The sequence below is a fragment of the Mirounga leonina genome, unplaced genomic scaffold, assembly GCF_011800145.1.
Source record: "Mirounga leonina isolate KUSES-001 unplaced genomic scaffold, KU_Mleo_1.0 Mir_114, whole genome shotgun sequence".
Taxonomy (NCBI): Eukaryota; Metazoa; Chordata; class Mammalia; order Carnivora; family Phocidae; genus Mirounga; species Mirounga leonina.
The window spans coordinates 22,684,914-22,707,551 of record NW_023270265.1 but is presented as its reverse complement, the minus strand read 5'-3'; the positions used below and the strand labels follow the sequence as shown (position 1 = coordinate 22,707,551).

The 22,638-nt window shown below is 40.9% G+C and overlaps 1 protein-coding gene across 2 annotated transcripts; it reads right to left on the bottom strand.

The window, feature by feature from the left end:
- Positions 1-1,522: 1,522 nt before the first annotated feature.
- Positions 1,523-22,354, bottom strand: CCNJ (cyclin J). 2 transcript variants are annotated; one of them, XM_035025912.1, is made up of 6 exons: positions 22,170-22,353; positions 21,410-21,519; positions 12,769-12,979; positions 5,407-5,706; positions 5,160-5,319; positions 1,523-4,596 (listed from the first exon to the last, which is right to left on the bottom strand). In XM_035025912.1, exons 2-6 carry the CDS (start codon positions 21,476-21,478, stop codon positions 4,185-4,187), a joined length of 1,152 nt encoding a protein of 383 aa, XP_034881803.1. In that variant the 5' UTR covers positions 21,479-21,519; positions 22,170-22,353; the 3' UTR covers positions 1,523-4,184. The 2 variants fall into 2 exon arrangements, with proteins under 2 accessions (XP_034881803.1, XP_034881796.1); XM_035025905.1 differs by having other exon boundaries at positions 5,160-5,706; positions 22,170-22,354.
- Positions 22,355-22,638: the final 284 nt, after the last annotated feature.

Below are 22,638 nucleotides of genomic sequence, written 5' to 3'. Positions count from 1 at the left end.
AAGATTAGTGGTTGCCAGGGGTTGGGGATGGGGGAAAGGGACGGCATGGGGAGGGATGAATAAACAGATTACAGAGGATTTTTAGCAGTGAAAATACATAGTATGATACTGTAATGATGGGTACATGCCATTATACTTTTGTCTAAACCCATAGAATGTCCACCACCAAGAGTGAACCATAATGTAAACTATGGACTTTGATTATGATGTGTTAGTGTAGATTCATCAGTTGTAATAAATATACCACTCTGGGGCAGGACGTTGATAATGGGGGAGAATGTGCATGTATGGGGTAGTGGGCACATGGGAAATTTCTGTACCTTCTGAATTTTGCTCTAAAAATTCTAAAACTGCTCTAAAAAAAAGTCTTTAAAGGGGCACCGGCTTGGCTTAGTCAGTTGGGCGCCTGCCTTTGGCTCAGTCATGATCCCGGGGTCCTGGGATCGAGCCCTGTGTCAGGCTTCCTGCTCAGTGGGGAGCATCTTTCTCCCTCTCCCAGCTTGTTCTCTAATAGATAAATAGAATCTTTAAAGAAAAAAAGTCTTTAAAATAATAATAAAAAGAATGGCAGTTGGGTAGGGATAGGGTAGCAGCCTACCCCTACTTTTCCATTGGAAAGCTGGAGCTTGGTCTTCATGCTTTCCACCCACTGTATTTTTTACTTTTTTTTTTTTTTTAATCTAAGGGATTTTAAAATGGATGTTGGGTGCTTCCTAAATGAAGATAATATTAAACTGAGTTCCAGACTATACCACTGTTAACTGCTCCAATGTGAAAGTTGTATCAAGCTAAATATAAGCTGCTTGAGGTTAGGGAGGTTAAGTTTTTCACCATGTGCTTGAAGACAAATGATGGATATAAACTTGTTACATGGGGTTCAGAACTGCCTCCACGTAAAGCTACCTGCCCTGGTCTAGAATGCTTGTTGTTTTCTTAAATTCAGCCTTAAAGAACGTTGTATATTAACTGACTCGAGGTCTGTTGCTAAACCCTGGCACTGTGCCAGAGCAAGGGACAATACAGAGGACTAATTTTAAAAATGCTTCTTAGTACATTAGTAAAATGTTAAAATTTTACTCTTCAAAACAATTTCTATCTGCTGAGTTTTAAGTGGCAAATGATACATATACTTAGGTGAACAGACCATTCTTACTCACTGTTGACCCTGCTTCCTCTCACACCCTTGACCATCTTGTGCCCCTACTTTTCTGAGATCAGACTTCAAATTTTCTGAAGTATGTGTTGTTTGAGAAATCAGATGCTGCAATTGCTAATATACTGATTTTAAGCTCAAAAGGCCAGAAGCTGTGTCCAACATACTTTCGTGGGCTTTGATGCTCAGTATGAATACATAATCAATGGACAAGAGTTTCCTACCACTTCAGTTATACTCTACATCTGGATGGCTTTTAGTAAATATAATTAGGATTCCAAGTCTGACTAATAATGATGACATGGTTCACTGAAGCTACAAATATATGTCAAATATATTTAAAACAAAACGCTAAAGCCATTTTACTGAAAACTAGTTTTATTTTAAAATTAAGTGCATAGCACTCATCTAATTCCATTGGTGTAGAATTTAGCACCATACTCGCTATTTGCAATTAATGTCACAACACAGATACATTTTGGTTTGCAGTCTGTACTTGAGTAGTGTTTATTTAGTGGACTTTGGTAAAGCCCTTTATACATATCATTAATCTCTTCACAGTACACATTTAATGATGGTCCAGTAATCTCAAAAAAAAAAAAAAAAAAGACCTACTTTAAAGACTAACCAATAAATTAAACAAAACAAAACCCACACAACTCCCCCCACCCCCATCCCGCAAGGCTAGCAGTTGTGAGCTATTATTTATATTGAAACTTAATGTTTTAAAAATAGTTCTGATTCTCCAACCACCCCATTCCACCCCACCCTGGGTATGCAGCAATAGTAACCAATTAATTATTTTATTCTACCCCCCACAAAATTAATCCAGTGTTCTTTAGCTTTTTTAAATACAAACTGGGAAAGTGTTATAAGCTTTTTAAAAAGGCATATTCTTCTATAACAAGAATGACATTTAAACCAATCAATAAAAGCATTTGACAAGACATTAAATTACCATAGGCACCGGTTGTTGTTTCAAGTTGGGATCTCTATCCCAATATCTTACATTCATAGCATTATTGAGGTAGTTAAAATACTGAAAATTGGACTCCAGATGCTGGGTTCTGAATGTGAATGTGAAAGATATATTCTCTTTTGAACCCACTTTCCCCCAAATAATTCAAGCTCTCTTTGAGGTAAGAACTACCAAAATCCAATTAGCAGCCTTCTGTAAAGAGGAAAAGTGATTATACTTTCAGAAAAACAATTTTCAGGGTTGAAAACTGCCATGAGTGAGTGTTCTTACCTGAGTGGTTTTTTATCTACCAGACTAATAAATCCACATCATGCCCTATGTACTCTAATTATAAAAGTTACCATTCTTTTAAGGAGAGGACATTCTCTAGGAATTCACGCTGGCAGAAGCCACCCACCCACATTTATCCACTGGAGCCATCTGATCAATCCACTACTGCGTTGAGTCCCTTCCCTTCCTAACAAAAGCCATCGGCGTGATTACTGAGACTCCAGCTGCATACCCACAACGTCTTTATAATAAGTTTGTCTTCAATGCATATTGTGGCAGTCACACACCTGCCATGCAGTTTCCCTTCTATTCAAGTGCTATCTTTAAAAAAACACAAACAAAAAGACACACCTCACTAATTTTTAAATCAGAAAGCTTCCCTCCACCAAATCTCTCTTCTCCCACAGATAAGAGCACAATGTATAGTTTCAGTTATTACAATGCTTTCTTTTTTACTTTTTATTCCCCCCGAACTCTCTCCCCCCCACTGCCCTTGCTGTAATGACGACTTATTGCTGTTTTCACTCATTACCGACACAGTGAAATGTCCCAGGGCCGTTCTGGGGCTAATGTAATCCAAGTGGCTGCTGCAATCCAGTACTGGGTTCCTTCGCTGATACACAGATGGGCTTGGATTGCAAGGCTGCTTGTAAAACTTGCCCTCCACGTGACAACGTGCTGCTCTAGCACAACCTGAGAACTACCCTGGCCACATTCCACTTCCAAATAAACCTACAGGACTTCATTCTAGTACTGACATTTTACCGTTACGCCTTCCCTTGAAAAAACTTCTAGAGTAACAGCAAATCTGAGTATAAATCATTGATTGCACTGAGAAATGCAAAACCTATATATGGATTATGAATGATAGGAACCACTTCATTCATTCTAAGCTACAATTAGGTTCTCAGTTGAAAACACATCCTAGCAAGAGTATTGTTATTAACCTATGTTATAAAGGTAGTTCATACTATAACATTCCCAAAGCATGTTGCATTACAGTTAAGTGTTTCCAAGTAGTACAAATTCCCTGAGTTAAATGTGTTTTAATCCTAAAGATTTGAGGTTGATCACTTAGGGCAAAAAAACAACAAAAATTTATGACCATGATTTTAAGAGATCTACTCCACCCTTAATTTTAGTACATAAATCCAGATACCTATATATTGAGATAGGAAGTTATAGAGACTCATCTAAAAAAAAAATTTTTTTTTTTTTTACTGCACAGATTGGTAGAGCATAGCAATTCATGAGTTTAAACTCAGTCAAAAATTCATTTATAGACCAAAAATGTAACTCAAAACTGCAGAATAAAAAAAAAGGACCTCTTCAAAAATTAATACTGTAACTTTCCTTCATAAAAAGACCATTTGGCAAGTCCACAGATAAACATTAGTCTCTGACATATAAGCCAACATTAGGCCCAGAGCCCACCACAGATCAAATCTCAAAATGGCGATTTAGAGTCTGTCCAAATTTTCTGTTGTATTGAATATTTTTGAAATATTTGGACCATCAGCCAGGGCTTGAAAGTTTTTGTCATATAAGGATGTGTTTTAACAGGATTTGATATACATACTGTTAAAGTGTTTGCAGTGTTGGTTCAGTCCTCCCCGGTATTCGTGGCACACTGAAAGGGATATTCTGTCTTCCTAATGCTGGTATCCGAAGCATTCTGATGCAATCTGGATCCCTTTCCTTTTGAAGAGAACTTTACAAAAAGCTTGCCCCAGAGCTTCAAGTCACAGAACAGCCTGGGTCAGGAATTACCTTCACATAACATCACCTTTCAAAGCAGGGAGTGATGCAAGGGTAATGTTCATTTATCTGATAACTCCGGTTATAAGAAACATTCAGACAGGGCTTAACTTCTACTGGTATTGCCAGGGACATCCCGACACCAGTCTGCACGTGCCCAAGGCCCTGCACACTGGTTTGGAAGCCAGCAGGACACGTCTGTAGTGTGTAAGACGAGGTGTGTGTGGTAGATGCAATCTGCGGGCAGCTTGGCTGCTCGGCTACAGGATGGCGGTACTGCAGCGGGGTGTGGTGCGTCTGATGGAGATAGTGGGGCTGCTGAAAGTGAACTGGCCGCGAGGCCTGGGAGGCTGACTGCAGCACACTCAGCTGCGCCGGCTGGGCCCCCGCCTGGCCTCTCTGTTTGTTTGCCTCTTTCACATCGTTATCATGCGCGCTGTACGGAGAGAGAGAAAACTGTTAATAACGGTACTTCCACTCTTCAACGGCTGACTCCGCGGACGGCCCCACCGCCTACACGGCAGTCACTTTAACCGGAATTCCGACAACGGTGCGATCTCACTCTTATCCTTCTAAAAAGCTCCTTCCTTTGGCACAAACCTTGGGAACTCGCTGCTGGTAGCCTGGAGGCCTATTTCCTGCTTGGGAAATATATCCACAATAAGCACTTGAACACCGTTGCCCCTTTGGTGACACCCTGGTGGCGCCACAATTCAAAGGTGTGGAAAGAAGGAGCAGGGCAAGAGCTGCCCGGAGTGATCTGGGTTACGGGCTCACTCACGCAGAGCATGCCGTGTACCCAGAATCGTGACGGCAGCGACAGCCTCTCCCCAGGAAACAGCCCAGGTGCAGCCTCCCGCCAAGCACTGCTCACGGCAGCCAGCAACGGTCAGGGCCGGTGTCCTAAAAGCTCTGGGCTTGCGAGAAGTTGTTTGTAGGACCCCTTATCCATGAAGAAAAATACTGAGCAATCACAAACACAAGATTAAGGAGGCTTACATCAATAGCCGTTCAATGCACTGCACTAAAAAATCCCAGGAGTAAGCAGTAAGACGATGCAGTCTTGTAGGCCACGTTGGAGAAAGACGAAGTATAATCCTTGAAGAAGCCACACATGCAGCAGCTACTAAAGAAGGTGCATAATTTAGAAAGGCATAATCTGTGGAGACATCAAAAATGAACTTAAGCAACAGAATACACAAGTCACCAGCTCCCATGTCATCTCCTGGCATCCACAATGACTCACCTTGCAAAGATACTTCCAGGAAATAATCTGCATACTTGGCCATGTAGAGTTTCGTTTTCTCCAAGCAAATCATCGGCCAGCCATCATGAAGATCTGTTTCGTGTACTGCTTCGGAGAGATAATACTCAATGAAATGGGCAGCTGTTGGAAGGCAGAGGTTCCACTGAAAGGTTTCTAATAGTAACAGTTCCATATGTAGCAAATTTTGCTTTGTTAATACTAGATTCATATTAGTCATACAACCCAGGCTGTTGAGCTGTTCCAGCTTAGGCACACTATCTTCTTTTTCTTCAAATTTACCTTATAAGCAAAGGGGGGGGAGAGAGAGAAAGAAAGGTTACACAAGCCATCATATTATGGGATTTGCTGTCTCACTGCAAAGATTTAGATGCAAAGACATTCTTTCTCCTACCTCGGGCCGATACAATTGTGCCAGAACTCTGGCTCTCATATTCTGCGTGTTTTCTTTCCTCCTGCCCCCATCCCCTGTCCCTCACCCTCCTCTAAAAAAAATGGAACATGTAAACATGCTGACCTATGTGACACTACATAATGAAAATAGTCCTATGTGCCAATGAAAAAATAACTCTCTCAGATCTCACCAGCTGAGTATTTCCAGGAAATTTCTTTTGGGGAGGGAGAACAGGCAGTGGTCAGTGGAAGAAAATTAGTTTATTTTAGAATAGAAGAAAGTGTACAGAATTTAATGTCTGAAGTTATCTGAAATGAATAACTTCATTATCTGAAAATATGGAGTTATCTGAAATCAAAAGTAGCTAAGCTTCAAGTGTTTCATCTTGGTGTATTTTTCAGAACAATCTCAATTCTAGAGAGACAGCAGGAGAAAAAAACTGGGTGAATATCTAATAAGCCTTCTCATTCTACAGAGCAGCCTCCTCTTCAGAATTCAAAACAGAAACCTAGCTAAATCTGTTAGCAAAAAAGGGAGGGGAGGATACTTTTTATCTACTTTTATAACCTCTTCCTGAAAGCAGAATAGAAGTAGACAATCTGATGGCTGGACTTCATTATTCTAAGGCATTAACTTCTTTTCAGGAAATATTCATCCATATGTACAGCTGAGAAACAGAATTCCCTCAGAATTCTAGCCCCAGAATAATGTTCCTATAGGTTTTGTACCATCTTACACTTTAATCTTAACTATACAAAAATCATTCATTTTAGGTATCTCTAGAACTTATGGCTGGAGAAAATTGAAACTATCAACTACCAGTATGGTTTTCCAGATGCAGCAATAGAACCAAAGAATTGTCTTCAAGTTTCTTTGGGTTCATTCCACAGTGGTCCATAGAAGAAGGGAAATTAACTAAAACCTTCTACCTTCTAGTATTATGTTCTATTTTACATTAAAGTTTAAAACAGTCATATTATATTGCAATTATTCCTAATTGTATGCAACACAATCTATCATACAGATTTCTCACAACAGCTTTTATGCTTGCTCAAAATTACAGTTGTTAGACTATGTTACATATTACTGTATAAAATTTTTTGTTTTACTATTTTGATAACTTTTTCAACATATTTGGTTTCCTTGGAAATCTTCTAATTTTATTTTATCCATTAAAAACATACTTTGGAGAAGAGCCAGAAAGACTGCCAAGCAGTAGAAACCAGGCAGGCTTCACTGGGAAATTTCTCTTCCAGAAGGGCTGGGTTTGTATCACCCACCCGAGGTACTACAACAAATGGCAGTGGCCCTCGGGACAGATGTTCAATGGACTGGACCCAGTGGGCCTGCCTCAGGGCTGGGGAAAAGCACTGCTGACTACTTGGGTCTTTGCTTGGAGGGTGGGAGAACTGGAGTAGAAGGCTGTGTCTCCTATGCCAGGAGAGTCAAAGCTCATGACTTGAAGAAGAGTTGGAGCCCAAAGAGAATTCCTCTCCCGCCTCAGAAATTCTGACCTTCTTTAAATCTAAATTATTCTTAACACTAAATATTGCTGTGGGTAGGAGTTGATTTAAAAAAAAGTACACAATTCAGACTTTTAAAGAATCTAGACAGCCCTTCCCAATTCAAATCACATAGAGAAGAATTTCCCAAGTTTTTCCGATATGATATACTTAGTACAGCCAAATGCACTAACGTGGTCTTTAGAACATGGTCATCCAGCATCATCACTGCATAAAGACACAGTAAAGGAACCACCGCTCTCAGTGTCAGAGTGGAGAATGTCCCAGGAATTTAGTTCAGTCCCTCTGGATGAATCATTAAGGTTCTTCAAGTAAGTACCCTGCCATGCGCAGCAGTGACACTAGCAATACACTTCAAAGGACCATCGTAAAAACTCATGTGTTTATTTATATCATGCTTGAAGTTCCTTTGAAGAAACTAATACACCATAATTCACTGTTTAACTCAAGGATCAAGAATGTTCCATATTATCTTCCTGAAACTTTCAACATTGAAAACAAAATTGTATATGACTAATTTCAAAGCTCAAAAAAACCAAGATAGTGAGGTTGGCCAATTCATTTAAGGTCAAGTAAGTTGAATCAAATAAAAAATGGAAGCCAAAAAGGAAGACTTATGTTTGAATTCCCAAATCTGTACTTCTAGATCAAAGTATTGCACTGGGTTATATGGGAACGACAACTATCAAAACAGACAAGATGTCAATATTATTAAGCATCTACGTGGTTTCTGTATTTATAAAGTACTTGGCTAATCCAAGTGTGAAAGCCTTTGCAACTTGACATGTAGAGTTAAAAATAACCTTGAACTACATAAATAACCATACTTGGGATTTTATTCAGGCTTATGTTTTTTGGAACTTTTTCATTATATATAGTGACATAAATATTCAGAATCACGGAAACTAAAGGATTTCAAAATGTGTGACAGTGTCAGTGAGTACCTGCATTCGTATCCATAGTTTTTGTTGTGCTGAAAGCTATGTGCATGGGTATTTTAAATCTACTTATCTGTAATACCACATACAGGTCCCAAACATCAGTTTCTTCAATTGAAAGGAAATACCAGAAGCCATGTGATTATATTGATAAAGGCCTCAAACAGGAAATAAGGGCACAGGAAATTCACATCTGCTTCCCAGAAAATAAGGAATTAGACGCCACAGAAACAAAACATCAGACTTTCTTTCCTTTATAGGAAATGCTCAGATCAGCCATGGAAACGAGCACATTTTCAAAGCCAGCAGTGAACGGCAGGTATGTGGCAGAAGGGCAAGGATCAAATGTCATACTGTAAGCTCTGCCAATCCACATTTGATTCTGTTAGTACCGAGTAGGGAAAAAAGTCATCCTTAATATATACCAAGGATTTTCACAAATTTGTAAGACTACCAATCTAATGGAAAAACAGGTAAGGAACAGGAAAAGACAATTCATAGGGGGGGGAATAAAAGGTTCTATTCTCATTAAAAATTGAGATGTAAATCAAATCAACTATGAGATAAAATTCTGACCTTTCAGTTAATTAAGTAAAAAGCTCTGTCAACCCATTACTGGTAAGCAAGGAGAAACAAGCACTTATCACAGATTTTTCTACTAACAGCCTATAATCTTACTTTGGCTTCATCTTGATTCTGCGATCATTTCTTAGTTACACAAATTATCAAAAGCCTCATCTCCAAGACTGCTTTCATGTTCTCCACAAGTTCAGTGCTGATCAAAGAAGCCAAGGGAGGCCAGGGTATACATGACAAAGAGTTGGAATTTCAGAATTTCCCAGGATAATTGGAGACTTTTCTGGAAAGAGCCAGAATCTTTAGGGCTAGGGAGCCAGATTAAAGATTACAGAACAGATTATGGCAGAATTAATCATTACAATGCTGACTTTTGTTTCAATTTCCTATGTGCTTTTAAACATCTTACCCACTTGATCCTCACAACAACTTTGTCAGTTAAATGTCTTTATTTTCATTTTATGGACAAGTACCTTCAGACTTAAGGGCTGTTGAAATTCATATTGCTGACAAGACATACAAACCTAGGAAATTCATCACTGTAATCCCTACTCTAAAACACTGCATACCCCTCCTCTCCAATCAAGGACAGTCTGTAGGTCCTTTCTTCCTACTTCCAATAGTGCAAACACAGGCAGCTGGGTATGCATATTACCTGGAACTTATACCCTGTGCTCGATCTTTGGCCAAACTAGAGACAGCCTCCCATCCTACTTAACAAGTGGAATCCAACTGTCACCCAGTCCTGTCAGCTGTAAGCTGCTCTTCACTTTTACACAACAGGCTGCCCATCCTAAAGCAGGTAGCAGCTGGAAAAGGACATACAAAGTTCAATCATTCTGGGAGGAGATAAGCATTACTTAAAGTTTATGAAACCTAACTGGAGAGCTGCCAAAGGTAAGAAGAGTGTAAGAATGTAAAAAACACTAGAATGTATTCCACAAATTAAAAACAGACATTAGAGGGCGCCTGGGTGGCTCAGTTGGTTGGGCGACTGCCTTCGGCTCAGGTCATGATCCTGGAGTCCTGGGATCGAGTCCCACATCGGGCTCCCTGCTCAGCAGGGAGTCTGCTTCTCCCCCAACCCTCCCCACTCTCATGCTCTATCTCATTCTCTCTCTCAAATAAAAATAAATAAAATCTTTAAAAAAAACCAGACATTAGATACTAAAAACAGGCTACTAGTTTATAAGCACCTTAAGTGCTTTTGTTGCAGTAAAGTTACAGAGCAGAGGCAAGAGAGATTGTAGCCAACTACTAAGAGCCAGCCTCTTTGATTCCTGACCCAAGCACAGAGCTGACAGCTTGAACTTTTTTTTTTAAAGAAAGATTTTATTTTTAAGTAATCTCTACACACAACATGGGGCTTGAACTTACAACCCTGACAGCTTGAACTCTTGCCCACTACCTACCTGGAGGGGCTGAGACCCTGGGAGACACCTACCTCATACTCTTCCATTCTCCAGTGGGAAAGGAACAATGGAAAAACAATTCTCTCTCAGGGAAAGAGAGGGTAAGGGGTGTCAGTAGAACAAAAGGAGGAGGTATCTGACTCTTTCAGTAACAGCTGATTAACAATTCATATTTGAACCACAGCAAATACAAATCCTAAAGCCTAGTTCCTGGAAAATGTGCAAAATCATCTTCAATAAAATAAACTGATCATAATCTTAAACTAACAATAATTAAAAAAAGAACAGCTGAAAACTCCATTCCAATCAACCTAAGATGGTGTGCAAATAAAGTATCCTTCCCCCAAACTGTACAAATTGCAGAAACTTGGCACCAATGCCAAGCACTGCATGGTAGCCAGAAATCTTAATAGATTATTTGACTGGAGTCCCCAGTGAACTTTCGCAATAACATGTGGTTTATGAGTATCTAGTTTAGTATCCCCTAATTCTTTGGGGATAAGTTACCAGTAAGTAAACTTAAGTCACAAATGTAAGTCAGTCCATGAACTCTACATCATTCATAATTTCACAGTCCACCAGCAAGAATCTCCCACTTGGTCTGCACCACACTTTTAAGAATCTCAGGCATAGAGCAAATGGGACTTGGTAGTGGTAAAAGCACAGTGACAGCCAAAACAGGCAAAAATCATTTTTCATTAACGATCCAAAGTTTTTAAAATAACCTAACTTGTGTATGTGATTTCCAGTATCTCTCTTCTATAAACTGATCCTATTATAAACTAACATTTTGTAGGATAACAAGAAACCATTCCATGTGTGGATTCTCACACATCCGATACGTCAAGGATGGGTTTTTCTAGTCCTATGCAAACTATGAAACCACAAAGGGCTTCACAGACAGTGATGAAACATATACAGAATTGTACATGAGATTGCTTATGAGAATGACACTCTGATTAAAGGTTAAAGGTTAATTATAAATGCAAGTATTACCTCTCCAGCTTTCTGGGTAGAGGGAGAAGAACAGGTGATGTGTCTGAATCTTAGAGGACAACAGATTAAAGGAGAAATACAGATTTTCAGGAAATAGATGGTATTCTGGTAAGACTTTGGCTCAAGGTGCATGGTAATAGGGTGGGACGATAAGACTGGAAAGGTGGCGGGGTCTAGACGAAAGGTTCTAAATGTTACATTAAGGAGTTTCTACCTTAACCCATAGGGAGTGGGAAGTCATTACTGGGGCTGTGTTTATTTATATTCAGCCGGGTCCACAAAGGATTTGAAATAATTTAAAAAAGACCTCCAAGGAGACAAAATCAGATCAAAGGAATAATAAGGGTAGAAAAAGAAATCTGTCCTAGAAATGATTACACAGGTCTGCATTTGGTTTTAGGTTTACTTGCAGTCTAAGAACAAAGTTGTTCTAGAAAGAACTCTGGTGGCAGGGTATGGGGGAATGTTCCTTAGACAGCAGCCATACAAGATCCCAAACCTCAAGTGGGGGTTAGAGATGAAGGCAGTAGGTATTTCTACATCCTACTTTAAAGTGGTGTTTACATTCCTATTGTAATGTCATAAATAATATAAAGAGTAATGAATTCAATTTCAATATTATATACAATCTTTCTCACATTACTAAAAGAAGAAAAACCCAATTTCAATTCCTTTACTCATCCTCTTTCTCTTTGGTCAAGGTACTAACAATGAAATAATTTACAGGAAGAAGCTAAAAGAAAGAGGCACCAAAAGACCCACCAGTACATTCTGCATCAGGTAACAAATACGGTTTATCAGAGTCTACCTTGCAGCTGACCACGGAACTGTGCCTACTGCAGAAGCAAAGTCCTCCCCATTTGTAGCAGAGGCCTGTGAATCTTTAGTTCATTAAGCCAACTCATTATGTAGTCAGTAGAAGGTATTCTAACAATACAAGAGTACAGTATCTTTTAGACAGAGTTTCTCAATCTAGTTCCACTGATATTTTGGGCCAGTAATTCCTTATTGGGGGCTGTCCTGTATATTGTAGGAATTTAGTAGCATCCCAGACCTCTCCTCACTAGATCCTAGCAGCATCCTCCCAGGTTGTGACAAAAACCAAAACCGGCTTCACTCAAAGCCAACTATTTCTTGTGGGGCACAGTTTTTCGCAGTTGAGAACTTTAAGGCAATGGTTCTCAATTGGAAAAGTACATCAGAATCACCTCTGGAACTCGAGCCCCATGATACAGATTCTGAGTCAGTAGATCTGGAGTGGCCTAGACTTTTGTAGCAGAATCTTCAGGATGTAGGGCTTAAGAACATGTTTTCAAAAGACTGCAGAGCCCCTTCTTAATGTCTAGTTAAAAATTATTATGCCAAGAAGCACTTTCAACATAAACTTTCTGATATTAGTAAATTGGAATGAATGGAATCTGGTGATATTTCACTGAGCTCTACATACATTTTCTTTATTATAAACAATGGAAATTTCCAGTCATATACATGAGGTTCATACTTACTTGCTAAAAGCAGACAGGAAAGTGCAACTAAATGCAGCTGCTGGATAGATATGTCATATCGATCCATAAATAAGTCCAGCAAATAGACAGCAAGATGTCGGGCAGAAGGGCAGAGGGTGAAGCGATTGCTCACAATGGCAATCAGGTCAGCAAAATACCTTCTGAGACTTAGTTGAGGGGACTGGCCTTTGTAGGAAGGCAACTTCAGCTCCTGTATCAAGAGGAACAATATTTAGTCTAACATAGCCCGTAGGAGTAGTATACCTGCACAATGCAAAGACGACCCCCCCAATATATTAGTGTTAACAAGTGCCTAGAACACTTTTCTTGAAAGAAACACAAACATGAAAAAGTTGATTGGAAGGATAATGAACAGTATTAATTAACAGCACTTGATTTAAAATTTAAAACCAAACTTTTCTCCTTCATTTTTAACCATTTCTGATGTGAAAAATTGTGTTTCTTGCATTACAGAATGGATATATTCCAGCAAGATTTTTGTATCTTATTTTCCTTACCAGGTGTTTTCAGAAAAACATCCTTATCAAAATCCCAACCACACAATACATACACAGCCCTTCCAGAAAGCTCAAAGCTTTGGATCAGAAGGTAACAGGGAAGTGAATATGCTCCTGGTATGTCACATACTTTACTACACTTGCAGAGGTATGGAAGGTAGAGACTAGTATTCATCCACTAGTATCTTCTAAGCATGTTTCCCTTTTAGCAGTTTTATGACGCTCTCTTTTGCCATTACCTTTTCATATACCTAAAATTTCTCCCCTCATTGCTGTTCAATCTCAGAATTGTATGAACCCATTTTTTTCAAGTTAGAAATTTTCTGTAGTACTAAAGTATTTCCACAGCATAGAGAAAGACAGGTTCTAAATTATTTCATGAGATCAGCATAATACTAAAACTAAACCCAACAGGTATCACAATAGCAGGAAATTACACAGATATGACCCCAAAAGCACAGGCAAAAAAAGATAAATGAGACTTCATCAAAATTTAAAACTTTTGTGTATCAAAGTTCACTCTTTTCAATAGAGGGAAAAGGCAATCCACAGAATGGGAGAAAATATTTGCAAATCATATTCGGGCAAGAGGTTAATATCCAGATTATATAAAGAATTCTTTTATACATGCAATCCAACAACAAAAAAACAACTTGCTTAAAAATGGGTAAAAGATATGAAAATCATTTCTCCAAAGAAGACATATAAATGGCCAATAAACACGTATAAAGATGCTCAACATTACTAATCATTAGGGAAATGCAAATCAAAACCATTATGAGATAACATTTCACACCCACTGGGATTGCTATTATCAAAAAAAACACAGGGGCACCTGGGTGGCTCAGTTGGTTAAGCATCCGACTTGATTTTGGTTCAGGTCTGGGAGCTGTGAGATGGGAGTCATGAGATGGAGCTCTGCATTGTGCTCCATGCTGGGTGTGGAGCCTGCTTGAGATTCTTTCCTCTCCCTCTAGCCCTCTCTTTCTCTCAACAAAGCAAAATAACCATAGAAACAGAAAACAAAATTAACAAGTGTTGATAAGAATGTGAAAAACTGGAAGCTTTGTGTAATGGTGGGAATATAAAATTGCACAGACACTGAACAATGGTATTGCAATTCCTCAAAAAAAATTAAACACAGAATCACTATATGATCCAGCAATTCACTTTTAGGTATACACCAAGAAGAACTGAAGAAGGGACTAAGATATTTGTATATATATTGACAGCAGCATTATCCACAAAAGCCAAAAGGTGGAAACAATCCATCAACATATGAATGGATAAACAAAATGTATTTTAGTTTAAGAAGATGACAGGGCTCCTGGGTGGCTCAGTCGTTAAGCGTCTGCCTTCGGCTCAGGTCATGATCCCAGGGTCCTGGGATCGAGCCCCACATCGGGCTCCCTGCTCAGCAGGAAGCCTGCTTCACCCTCTCCCACTCCCCCTGCTTGTGTTCCCTCTCTCGCTGTCTGTCAAATAAATAAATAAAATCTTGAAAAAAAAAAAAGAAGATGAAAAAGTTCTGAAGATGGAGAGTGGTGAAAGTAGCAGAATGTAAATGTACCAAAAGTCACTGAACTGGACACTTAAATATGGTTAAAGTTCTATGTTGTGGACATTTTACAATAAACAAACACCAAAAACCGAAGTTATATATCTAACTTAGTAAGGTATAAAACTTTAGATAAAATGTTAGCCAATGTAATTTAATAGTATATCCAAAGAATATCATCAATTGTAGTACATCCCAGGAATTCAAAGATGGTTTAATAGCAGGAAATCTACTACTATAAATCATAATTTAAAAATCACACATGAATATTCACAATCATCTTGACAGATGCCAAAATAGCATCTGGACAAAGGTGACCCTGGGAGAAATAATATCAGATGTATATTTCTTTGATGAAGGAGGGAAGGTAAAAAAAAAAAAAAAACCTCAAATTAAAGAGCCAGCATCTCACTTGAAGATAAAACAGTAGAAGGATTAGCATTCTAGTGCCTGCTATTGCAATATTACTTAACATTATTCCGTGAACACTAACTAATCCAAATAGAAAAAAGAAAGAAAAGGTTTAATGACTCGAAAAGGAGAATCAAAAGTCAGTAATAGGAAAAAAAATATTTTTTAGATGATAGAATTTATATCCAAGAAAACCAACAGAAAAAATAAACAGTATTCAGTAAGACGGCTGTTCACAAAATTAATATTAAAAAAATCAATAGCCTGGGGGCGCCTTTGGCTCAGGTCATGATCCCAGGGTCCTGGGATGGAGCCCAGCATCGCTTCTCCCTCTCCCTCTGCCTGCCGCTCTCCCTGCTTGTGCTCTGTCAAATAAAATCTTAAAAACAAAAACAACAATAGCCTATTTACATATTAACTGGTTAGAAAACAGAAGATTCCATACAAAGTAACTATAAAAATTAAAACATCTAGAAAAAATATTTATATTTCAGCACTCTATGAAGGTAACATTAAAATTCTAAAGGAGTATGGAAGACTTGCATACATACTCCATCTCACGACTCCCATTTTTCTTGGATAAAGAAATCGATTTGATAACAATGGCATTTCAAATCAGGAGAATAGATGAATTTAATAAATGTTTCTGACACATAGGACAGAGTGAATTTCTCTATTATTTAGAGAAATCCTACACATACACATCGATAAGAAAAAGGCAACATTTAGGGGTGCCTGGGTGGCTCAGTCGTTAAGCGTCTGCCTTTGGCTCAGGTCATGATCCCAGGGTCCTGGGATTGAGCCCCGCATCGGGCTCCCTGCTCAGCAGGAAGCCTGCTTCTCCCTCTCCCACTCCCTCTGCTTGTGTTCCCTCTCTCGCTGTGTCTCTCTCTGTCAAGTAAATAAATAAAATCTTAAAACGAAAAAGGCAACATTTATAAACAGTTTACAGGAAAATTAAATATGGTCAAAAACATATAAAAAGATGGCTATTCTCATTCAAAACTAAAGAATTACATACTTTTTCACTTCCCAGATTATATTTTATTAACTTTTGCTTATGCTATCAAGAGTGGAAATAGGAACTACCATGTATTTAATAGGTCAGGTTGACAACTGACATGACCTTTTGGAGGGAAATTAGGTAATATAAATTTTTTAAAATGCAGACTGCAAATACCTTTCAACCTAGCAATTTACCCTACATATAAGAAGGTCCTTTGCAACATCGTTTTTATAGCAAAATAGTGGGAAAAGCCTGATATCCAAAAATCTGGATGAATCTACAGAGATTTATTGCTGAGTGTATAGAGCCAATCCCAGGTCACATACTCGTAATTCCACATACATAACATTCTTAAAAGGACAAAATTACAGACATGAAGGACAAATTAGTGGCTGCCAGGGGTTAAGGGGGAGAATAAGGGTGGGAGAGAAGAGGGTGTGGCTACAAATCATAAGAGATTCTTGTGGTGATAAAAAAATATTCTGTATCTTTGACTATATCAATATTAATATCCTGGTTGTGAAAATTATACTAAAGTTCTGTAGATGTACCACTGAGGGAAACGGGGTAAAGGGTATAGAGGATCTCTCTCTATCATTTCTTACAACTGTATGTAAATCTACAATTATCTCAAAAAAAAAAAGTACAATAAAAAAAAGCTTGGCATTCGTCAACAGGGAACTGATAAACCATAGGACATCAATTCAATGTGGACATTAAAATAAAGGGCAGTTGATCCAAATGTGTTGATACAGAAAAAAAACATAAATAGAATGAGTTGAATGATGGTGAGGTGAAAGGATGGTACAGAACAGCGAATATATATTCTGACCTCTTGTATCAACAACAAAAAATATTTGCATATATACTAATTTATTGGGTATCTTTTCAGGAAAAAAACAACAACGGTGGTAACCTTAGGGGATCAGGGAACAGTGAGGGTTGGGAAAAGCTTTTTAACCATATGCATGTATCACTTAAAAATTCTAAAAAATAGGGGCGCCTGGGTGGCTCAGTTGGTTAAGCGACTGCCTTCGGCTCAGGTCATGATCCTGGAGTCCAGGGATCGAGTCCCACATCGGGCTCCCTGCTCAGCAGGGGGTCTGCTTCTCCCTCTGCCCTCTTCCCTCTTGTGCTGTCTCTCATCCTCTCTCTCTCAAATAAATAAAATCTTTAAAAAAAAATTTTTCTAAAAAATATTAATAAGAGTTACTTGGTAGATAGACTAATAGGCCATTTCAAATTTTTGTGCATGTGAGAAAAGCATAAACAAATGCTATTTAGGAAAAAAACTACTGGCTTAGGCTTGCTTGGTTCTTTGAAGAGAAAAAAAATATTAACCTCCCCCAATAAAAGGAACATGCCGATTTCTCATGCAGCCCCCAGGATCTCCTCTTTTACCATTTCTGCAGATCTTTAGAATGGTGTAAATGAGTTACAATTTTAAACTTCACCTTTCTTTGCTGTCATCACATGACATTTATTGAGCATCTCTTATGTAGCAGATACTGTGTTAACCCCAGGGATAAAAGCTGGCTAACAGCCTCAAGCCTCTCTTGCGGAGGTAAACCAAAACAAAGAGATGATTAGGATATAATATAGTAACCACAGGGTATTACAGAACACTGAGACGGAAGATCTAACCCAGCTCAGGGGATGGAGTGCTGGGAAAAAGCAAAGTCAGGTTAGGCTTTCTTTAAAAGAGGTCTGAAAGGGGCGCCTGGGTGGCTCAGCCGGTTAAGCGTCTGCCTTCGGCTCAGGTCATGATCCCAGGGTCCTGGGATCGAGCCCCTCATCGGGCTCCCTGCTCCGCAGGAAGCCTGCTTCTCCCTCTCCCACTCCCCCTGCTCGTGTTCCCTCTCTCGCTGTGTCTCTCTCTGTCAAATAAATAAATAAAATCTTTAAAAAAAATAAAAAATAAAAAATAAATAAATAAAAATAAAAGAGGTCTGAGGGTCGCCTGGGTGGCTCAGCCGGTTAAGCGTCTGCCTTCAGCTCAGGTCATGATCCCAGGGTCCTGGGATCGAGCCCCAAATCGGGCTCCCTGCTTAGCAGGAAGCCTGCTTCTCCCTCTCCCACTCTCCCTGCCTGTGTTCCCTCTCTCACTGTCTCTCTCTCTCTCTGAAATAAATAAATAAAATCTTTAAAAAAAATAAATAAAAGAGGCCTGAACAAGGTGTTAAAGCTCACTGGGAAACAGCTGGAAAACACTGTAGTTGGTGGACTTTATTTTTCACTATATTAACTTTATGAAATGTGGACAAAACAAAGGCAAGAACACCAAAGACCAACAGGAGATTTTTAACGAATACATTCTCCTTCTGTCATTTTAAATGGTAAAGTACAAGTGCCTACCAGATGGCTGTCAGATTTCGTTCTCCTTGTCCAGGTACTGCCTGCTGTTGGGCAAGCTGAGGAAATAATCTGTGCTTCTCTCAGCTTACAAGGTTTTTCTACTATCTATTCCTGATCCTCCAGAATTTTACACTCTTCTTCCTCCCTGCTTCTCGGAATCCCGTAGGACCAAAGCACTGAGACCTGGACTTGTCATCTCCATCTCCAGTCTCAAGTACCAGTCAGCTCCCCACCCCAAATGCCATCCCTTTCCCAGAACAGATTACTGTCCAGCCAGGATGGAAATAAAGGCATAGAAGGAATACTCACAAATGTAAATACAACTCTGTGGGATATTTTCTGAATGTTTCTCACAAGCTAGCATTGTTCGCATCTGTCATAAAGACTCCTGAAAATACCTCCCAAGCATCCTAAGGCACTAGTATATACAGCAAACAATGAGAAGACATAGGTGTAAGAAGACAGTTGCTTTGTAGGGTTTTTTGGGGGGGAGTGTAATTATATTTTACAAAAACAATACATCTGGTTTTTGGGGTTGAAGAGAATTTCCATTTGTTGTCATTTTTACCCTTCTCTAGTAGATACAATGCTGGTCGAAGCAATTATTTCTCTATACACCTTGGATCTAAACACAGAATACCTTCCATAGTGTCTGAATGGCACCTGCCCAAAGGAAGACCTAAATTGAGATGCTCTGATTTATAGGAGATTAGACCACGTAAAGCGGATTATACCTTTCTCATTCACTATTACTATTTTAACACCTGGCATAGCACCTTGTACACTGCAGGTACTCATACATGTTGAGTAAATAAGCATATGACTATCCAACTAAACCACCTAAATAACAGCTTGGAATTAACATGTATTATTATTTTTTTTTTAATGAGAAAAGTTCATTTTAACTTTCCTTGACTTCAGTGTACTACAACCGGGGTTCTTTCCAGTTCTACGATGCTCAAGTTTACTGATTAACATAAATTATTCAAAAAAGTGTGGCCTTTGTGTCAAATGTGGCTTACACACGGCTTAAAGATAAAATAAAGACAACCCAGGGTAGCATGCCACAGGTGGCCCAAGGTAATTTTCAGTGCCATTCCCTCAGACTCTGTGCTAGCTCATCCTCTTGATAGTTCGTAAGCAACTTTAGTACAGGGTTGTGTCTTATTCCTTCAATCCTCCCCAGAGCCTAATACACAAAAAGTATTCAACAAGTCTGTGGAAAAAAAAAAAATCCACTTCCAACCTCAACTGACAAAATTAATTCAGGAAATCATTCAGGATTAAAATTAAACATAAAATAACTGAAAACCATGGAAGTCCATTAAGAAAAATCTTTTGAGGGGCCCCTGGGTGGCTCAGTCTGCCTTCAGCTCAGGTCATGATCCAGGGGTCCTGGGATGGAGCCCCACACTGGGCTCCCTGCTTAGTGGAGTCTGCTTCTCCCTCTCCCTCTGCCCCTCCCACTGCTCCTTCTCTCTCTCTCACACGCTTTCTCGCTCTCAAATAAATAAAATCTTTAAAAAAATAAAAATAAAAAATAAAACTAAAAGACCACATCTTAAAAAAAAAAAAAGAAGTATATGGACAATTTTCAAAGTGGAAAACCTGAAACTCTCTTCCTAACATTCCAGAGAACCATTCCACAGTTGAGACTTTTTTGTGATAGGAAAAACCTCTTAGGGGGCTGAGGTGTCTTTAGTCCATCTAAGAGGCTGAATGTCAGAATTAATACATAGCATTTAGAAATCTTAAACCTCAGAAAAGGGTACAGTTGGAACAATTGAAGTTAGAATTAGGTTTTCTAATCTAGTTAACCCGGCTTAAAAAAAAAAAAAATCAAGATACAAGTTCATTATCATCCCAGGATCTCCCAACTCCAACAGTCAGCATCCCTTTTATTAAAGAGTCAGTGCTTTGCTTCTCTCTCATTTTCTATACATAACAAATGGCTATCTCCACCCTTGGTGAAAATGAGTCAAGTTAGGGATAGTTTTGATCTGGTCTCTCTTCTGGTTATCAAAGAGGCAGAGATAAATCCTTAAGCTGGGATATGACAGAGTAAAACTGTTACTTAAGAGCAACAATACGCAGACTTTGCATTATGCCAGAAAAGTGAATTCTCCCTACCAACATCTATTAAATATATTAAGTGTACTTTCTGCCTTACATTTGTTGGAAGCAGCAGTTAATTCCTACCTTAAGGCATTCTGAACAGCCCGCAAATCTGAGGGTCTCAGGGAAAATAAGTTATGGCTTAGTGCTTCTATATACCAAGCCCTGTTCTAAAGCTCATGTACAGTATCAGCTCATTAATCTCACAATCCCCGCCCCCACAAGGCACGTTCCATTATTATTATTCATTCTACAGATGAGGAAATTGGGAAACAGGAAAATTAAGTAACTTGTCCAAAGTCTGACTTACAGCAAGTTAGTGGACAGGCTGGGGAGTTAATGTACAGATGTGACATAACAGCCAATGCAAGAGCAACTACAGAACAAGGAGGGCTACTCTGCCCAAGAGAAAGGCAGCACACACATCTGTTTAAGCACAGTATCAAAGTCATGTTCCACCTTCCCTCTCCCAAATACCGCGCCCCACCCCCTTCCTCATTTAAGTTGCAGGTTCTTCTGATACATCCAAAGGAAGAAACTAAGAAGTTAATTAACCTCGAGCAAATAAGCAAACGCGCCCTTTCTGGTCTGGAAACTAGCGACCGCACTTCCCAGGGAGCTGAGATTTATACAAACTGGCACAAAACACTGCAAGGAAAAGTCCGGGATCGGAGTTACCTTGTATCGAAGCGCTTGATGAATGTCTGCGGCCAGCTGTCCCCGCCACCACTGTCCCTCCAGCTCCATGGGACCGGGCGGCGCGCCTGCCCAGACGCGGCAACTTCAGTCTGTAAGACACACCCCAGACGCGGTCACGGCCAGCACCCTCCACACGACCCTCCGCGCCCCCTCCTCGAGGGGTGTGCCCTCAGGCCACCCTGGGTGGCTGTTCCTCTTCACCCGCCTCGACCTAAAGCTAGCACCGATGCAAACCAATTCCCCGACGCCGCGCATAAGGCCCCAGTCAGGAGGAGCGGGCTCACGCTGAGAACTGCCGGCCTGGGTGCCGGGCAAAGGGGTCCAACTTGGGCCCGAGTTCCCAAGGCGCGGCCCCGGCGGCGCGCACGGGAAGCTGGAGGCGGAGGCCCGGCTGAGGGCTCCCCGCGTCCCGGGTTCGAATTCTCCCGTCGGCCGCGGGGAGCCGAGAGACTGACACCAGTCGCAGACCCCCTGAGGAGAAAACCTCCCGCGGACAAACCGACGGACGAAAGCCCGCCTGGCTCCGGGTCCCGGCTGCAGGAGCCCGGGAGCTCGTTCCTCCCGGGGGGCCTCCCCGCGGTCCCGCCGGGGCCGGCGCACACCCAGGCCGCCGCCTCCTCGTCCGGAGCAGCGCAGGGGATCGCGCGGCCCCAGAAAGGCGAACAAAAGGCCGGGCCGGGCGGGTCCGGTGTCCCGCGCCCAGCACAGGCCTGCCGGTCCCCACGGCGGCCTCCCTTACCCGGAACCGCGGCCCTCACAGCCCCAGCCCCGCCGGCGTGCCTGGGACGCCGGCCCCGCTCATGATGCGGACAGTCGGCCGCGAAGCGCCGGCCTCAGCTCGGGCCCAGCGCCGGGGCGCTCGCGCCGCCCATTGTTAAAGGACCGGCAGGCGGCTCCGCGTACAAAGCCAGCGCGGGGGCACATGCGGCCCCGCTGCTGCCAATCTCGTCTCGCGATACAGCCGGGTCACCCTGAGCCGTCCAATCGGCGGCCGGGCCGGGCCCAGGTGCAGCGGTCGGCGGCGGCTCGGCGGCCCTGGTCGGGACCCGGTAGCAACAACCCGCGCCGCCTCGGCGCGACCCGGTGCTCGGCGTGGCCCGACATCTCCGCCACCGCCTACCGGGAAGCCGGCCCGAGGGGCGGGCAGAGGTCGGAGGAGGGCGCCAGACAAATTACAACGTTGATCATCATTCCGCGGGCCAATCTGG